The following is a 6,000-nucleotide window of genomic DNA, read 5'->3' as shown; positions in this document are numbered from 1 at the left end:
TGACACCACCTACCCCGCCAGGCTGCCCGGGCGCTTCGCAGAGCCTGGCGCCGAGGGCCAGAAAAGGATCACCGAGCGTCCTCAGCTGGGGCCGCAGCCTGTAACGAGGGGGCAGGGTAGCCGGGAGCCCCGTGCGCCGCTTCCCCAGCAGTTTCAGCTTCAGCTTCAGCTGGACTGGCTTGCTGTGATCCCTCGCCGCTCTGCGCCGAGGTCCGCCTCTCCGGTCCCTCCGCCTTCCCGCGAGTTGCCTCCGCCTCCTTCCTCTGCCTCCACCCTCCACCCCCAACCCCGTCTGTCGGGAGCTGGGCTCGGAGCCCTCAGTCGGCCCGAGCTCTGGATGTGGGTGCCAGATAAGTCCACGGAGCCGAGCCTCAAGATGGATAGCCGCTACACCAGCACTGCGGGCCTCGGAGATTTAAACCAGCTGAGCGCTACCATCCCGGCCACACGAGTGGAGGTGTCGGTGTCTTGCAGGTGAGGACGCAGCCCTTCCCCTCTCTCCTTCTGCTCTCCCATCTACCCGGTTGGTAGCGCTTGGCACGGGGTACCCTCAGGCTATGCGCAGGTGAGAAGTTGCGCGACGAGTGGGAAATAGCCCGGTTGTAGGCTTCGAGTCGCCGCCGGGTCGAGTGACAGAGCGGAGAGCGGGAACTAGGAGCGAGCGGTGGGCTGCGGGACTGAGACTTTATTTTTCTCTGGGATACACTGTAAAAGTTGTCTGGGCTGTGACTCAGCGGTGGGAACCTGGGCCGCCGCCCACTTTACCAGCCCATTTTTACGACCCAAACCGGGAGCTGTGGGGTTGGGCGATGACGGGAATCGAAGGGGACAGCATTGCCAAAAGCGCTTGTGACCGCTGCGCGCAGTGGCCCAGGACTCCCTGTTGGGCGTGTGCAAACCTGCTCTTCGCGTGGTTGGCTCCAAACCCGGCAGCTTCTTCCCCACCCACTTCCTGGAGCCATCCTGCCTGCTTTCCCCACCCCACCCCCTTGCGGGCATTTTGCCTTTGGCCTACTAGGTAGAGATGTCGCTGCTGCCTTCCCTAAAATGTGGGAAGTCACGACTTCTGCCAGTTAAGTGGCTACATCTGAGTGTGTGGAACCACCTCTACTCTGCTCACGTACTGTACATTCAGACTCCTTCGCCTGACATTCTTTGGGTCTGTTCCCTTGTAAATAAAGCAGCATAAATTGCCATTATCACAGAAGATTTGGGGAAGGAGATGGACGGACTACAATTAAGTTGATAATGGCAACAGAAGGGGAGAGAGAACTTGTACATGATAATACCAACTCCAGCGCACTCCCTTGTTTGCATACTTGGATCTTTCTTGGTGGAAAACTATTTTTCGCCTGTCCACTTTTCGCTTGTTTTTAATGCCCTCAAATCCTCCTCCTCCTCTTCTTAGCAAAAAAGGGGAAGACATGTAATAAACTTAAGTCGTCTTGGATGTAAATAAGCCCCAAGGCTTAAAATGCTATCAACTCAATGGTATTTAAGTTTGCATTGTCACAAGACTAAGCCTAAAAGCCAAAGGAATTTTTTTTGGTGGGAAGGGGGAAATTCAAGTATCACCCCCACTCCCACCCCCACCCCTGCCATCCCTTAGCCAATTCCTTAAACTATATGCCATGATTGCCTGCTTTCTCTTAAGGCTGACCTCAGACCATATATGATAATGCTGATAGTGAGAGCTAACATTAAGGTCTTGCCTTATTGTGGTCACTGCTTTTAAATGCGGCCTGAAATTTCTTTCTGTTAATTGAGCGAGTGAAACTGTATGGAGAATTCTTTTGAGACATTAATTTCTAGGCCTTTTTCTTTTCTCTGAAGCTGGCTTTGGATGCTAGAGGAGGTTATTAATATATGCAGATAATGCATAGCCTAAAGTCCTACAATAACAGTATTTTCTAGAATTTTTATTCTCTACTGAACATCCTGCAAGTCTGAATGGCATGTGGCCTGTAGATTGAATGAACATAAATATAAATTAAATCTGAGTTTCATAAGCTCTTTAGGGGTGATGGGGAAATTATACTTTAGCTGGTGTTTCTGCCAATAGGGTCCACATTTAACCACTCCTGTCCCTCATTGTGCCCCCGCCCCCCATGCTTGTTTGCTGTGGGTGTGCTGGGAATCCTGAGGTCAGTTGGCTTTAAGCCAGTTTCTTTCCAAGTGTTACCTCAGAACCTGGAAATCCCCTTGTTCCAGCCATTTAAAAATATCATTGATTTCGTGTATTGCTTTTAATTTTCGATTTTTTTTCAAATGCAAAAAAGTTCTGAAAGAGAGAGCCCAAGTGATTGTGGTACTTAAATTGTTGATCATCGAATCTTGAAATGGTAGATGGTGGTATCCTTTGAGCTTTGGCATATGAGACCTGGTTATAGATTCTGGCTTTGCGACTTACTCATGTTGTTATCTTGGGACAAGTCTTAATCTAAGCTCCCCCGTCTCTAAAATGAAGATAATTATGATATTTATCTTGTATAGGGTGTTATCACAGTTTAATAAAATGATATATGAAAAGTGATAACAGTGTATAAGACAAAAGACAATGTTAAAATGTTAGTTATTATAATGTTGGAAATAGTATTTATTGAATAAATGTATTATATATGATTCAGCTATGGAATTCTGTAAATAGTCCTCTTTTCAACTTCAATAAGCTGGATAAAGGCCAGGATAGAGGCAGCCTTGGGGTACCTATCCCTTCTTTCTCTTTCTTCTTTGATATGTATAAAGAGCTTATCTCCAAGGTTGTTTGTAAGGATTTCTCTTAGCAAAGTTATAGGCCCCTTGGCCTTAGTGTGGGCTAGCAGAGCAAGGAATTACCTTGCTTTTTTATAGAGAAGACCTCTGATGATTTGCTGATAACCCTTTTATAACTTCCTTTCTCTGTGCCCCATTGAAGACTTTTTAAAAGCTTTATGATGGGAGTAGTTAACGATTCTGACCAGGAACCATGAGATTGCAGGTTCGATCCCCGGCCTCGTTCAGTGGGTTAAGGATCTGGCGTTGCCCTGATCTGTGGTGTAGGTCGCAGACGTGGCCTGGATCCGCGTTGCTGTGGCTGTGGCATAGGCTGGTGGCTACAGCTGCGATTGGACCCCTAGCCTGGGAACCTCCATATGCCACAGGAGCAGCCCAAGAAATGGCAAAAAGATTAAAAAAAAAAAAAATAGGAGTTCCCGTAATGGCGCAGTGGTTAACGAATCCGACTGGGAGCCATGAGGTTTTGGGTTCTATCCCTGACCTTGCTCAATGGGTTAAGGATCCGGCGTTGCCATGAGCTGTGGTGGAGGTCGCAGATAAGGCTCGGATCTCGTGTTGCTGTGGCTCTGGCGTAGGCTGGCAGCTGCAGCTCCGATTCGACCCCTAGCCTGGGAACCTCCATATGCTGCGGGAGCGGCCCTAGAAATGGCAAGAAGACAAAAAAAAAAAAGCTTTATGATGTTTTCATCTTCATGTTGAGGGAGGTGAGAAAATCAGCACATGAAGCTGGAAGGTAAATATAATTCATGGACATCCATTAGTCTACTCACTGGTGGAAGGGTTTTGAGTGGCTTTTATATGCAAGAGAAGTTCTCTGAAAATGTAAAATCTGGTCAGGAGATAAGTATAGGATTGTGTAACATGTGACAATGTAGGACTGAATCCAAAGATGAGGCTCCTGTTTGGGGGGGAAGAGAGCATTACGGAACCGAGTGCTTAGAATACGCAGCACAGAGGAGATGGGGCTTGAGGGGAGACAAGACAGACTGTTACAGTTTGTATGAGTCCATGGAGTTTCTGTAGCGGCTGCAAGTTGAAATGTGAGAGTGACAAGCACCCTTTTTCTAGATGTATTTATGTAGAGACAAGCCGGCTACTCTGACTTAGCCTCTACTCATTATTTAGTTCTTCTTGAGTTCATTTTGTTATTATGTTAATTCAGAGCATTTTAAGTTATTTACCTAATTAAAATGTCTATAGCTGAGATGATCCAATCTTAGAAACATGAAGTAATTTTTATAACATTCCCCTTTTATTTTGAAAACATTGATATAGAATGAGGCAAACCCAATGGGAAAAATAATATGCAGAAATCACCTGTTTTCCCTGAGACCTTGATTTGTTGCCCTAGTTCTTGCACATTGTTTTGATGATTTTTGTCATTTTCTGTGATGGAGAAATTAGCTTACCAAGTATAAATGCAGAGAGAGCAGTCTGTATTTCTAGGCTTTGTGGGTTAGCTATCATATGTAAACCTGCAATAATCCTGTGATGGTGACAAAGCAATAATCCTGTAATGGTGATAAAACTAATTTTAAAACCTAGTGTGGAAAGAAGAATCCAAAGTGGAAAAGTAATGAGTGCCAACTTTGTGTTAGGAATTCCAAAAAGCACTTCCGACCGTAACTTGCTTTGCCTAATCTCCCACCACTCTTTGCATCACCATGTGCTTCCTATTTATGGCTTACTCTACGCCAAAGCTGGTGCCAGGTAAATGCGGCTCCAAAGCACATAAGAGGTGTGGCCCCAAAGCATGGGCTGTTGTCCTATTGGGCCAAATTCTTTTTGCCCATGTGGCCTTGCTCATGCGGTTCTCTCCTCCCTAAACATTCCTTCCTCCCTTCGCCTCCTCGTCCTGATGAGCTTGTGCTCCTTCCTCAAGGTGCAGTTCTCTTATGACTGCATTTGCAAACTGTGCTGTGTTATGTTCTCGAAGCAGTTGGTATGTACAGATAGCATAGTTATATCATAATCTTTGGTCTCTGTAGTCTCCTTGAGGAGAAGTTTTGTCTCTTTTGTGTCCATGCATTCTGAGTGTGGCACAGAAATATGGATGCTGTAATTCCCTGAATGAATCGTGTGGCATGAGGAAAGGGGTTCACCTGCTAAAATACAGTCTCCTAGGCCCCACCCCATATCCATTGAATGAAAATTTCTGGGACTAAGGTCCAGAAATCTGTACTTTTAACAATTTTACCATGTGCTGGTTATATACACTAAATTAAAAAATATATATATTGGTAGCATGAACAAATCTGTGAATAAATCAATTCTGTCATGGGACTGGTAGTCATTAAGTTTCTCTTTGCTTTGGATGGTGCCATTAGTGCTCTTTCTCACCTTGTACCACTTATCCCAGCATGCCAACGAGGTGTTGTCAGGCTCTGCTGACACTGCTGCCTTTTCCAGTACACAACGTTTATGAATTTACACAAGGTTTATGAATTGACTTTTGGAAATTTTGTACCAGACTTTTTTTTTTTTTCTACTGGTTTTTTACTTTTTTCTACTGAAAATAAAATTTTCATTACACTAAAATTTTTAATCTACTGGTTCAATGAGTAAATGACTCTCTGACTGTAGCTCATGAGCTTGGATTAACAATACCTGCATTAGGAGGTGGCACAGCGGGTTAAGTATCCAGAGTTGGCATGGCTGTGGCTCAGGTTGCAGCTGTGGCATGGGTTTGATCCCTGGCCTGGGAACTTATGCTGTGGATGCGGCCAAAACGAAACAATACCTGCACCAGTAAAGCGTTAGGAGAATACTTTTCAGTGGTATGCCGGAGCTGGCTTAAGTGGGACTGAGGTAGGAATTTGTGTATTTGTGGTGAAATAAAGATTGTCACTGTGAGAAATAGTGGTGTCAAGTTAGGCTCTGTCTCTGGTTTTACTGCTTTATGGTAATACATGAGATTGTCTGATCTTTTATGATCCATGAAAGTTTTGACAGCCTGCAAATGAAACAAAAAAACGACCCACATTTGGTATGCTTTTGTTTCTTCTCCTTTTCATATGGTCCTTTCCACATCTTTATTTTTCTCTCATTTTGCAGACTTTTTTTTTTCTGTTTCTCCATCCACCGGTGGCATATGCTTTGCAAGTTTACGTGTTACAGTTCCAATTCATTCAGTGATTAATTGATCCCTGGGGAAAGCAAATTCAGATTCCAAGAGACAAAATCTGATCGGCCCAGTGGGAAGTGGCCCGGTTTGAAACAGATAGC

The 6,000-nt window shown here is 45.0% G+C and overlaps 1 protein-coding gene across 1 annotated transcript in view; it reads left to right on the top strand.

Annotated features, from left to right (window-relative positions):
- The first annotated feature begins 205 nt into the window (after positions 1-205).
- Positions 206-6,000, top strand: part of CPNE8 (copine 8) — a 266,575-nt gene continuing 260,780 nt past the window's right edge. The window contains exon 1 of the mRNA XM_047787960.1: positions 206-474. Within this exon, the coding sequence (XP_047643916.1) occupies positions 338-474 (137 nt within the window). The 5' untranslated portion in view covers positions 206-337. The remainder of the gene's footprint in view (positions 475-6,000) is intronic.

Source organism: Phacochoerus africanus, chromosome 7 (genome assembly GCF_016906955.1).
Source record: "Phacochoerus africanus isolate WHEZ1 chromosome 7, ROS_Pafr_v1, whole genome shotgun sequence".
Classification (NCBI taxonomy): Eukaryota; Metazoa; Chordata; class Mammalia; order Artiodactyla; family Suidae; genus Phacochoerus; species Phacochoerus africanus.
Note: the sequence above shows the minus strand (reverse complement) of the source record. Positions and strands in the feature narration are given on the sequence as shown.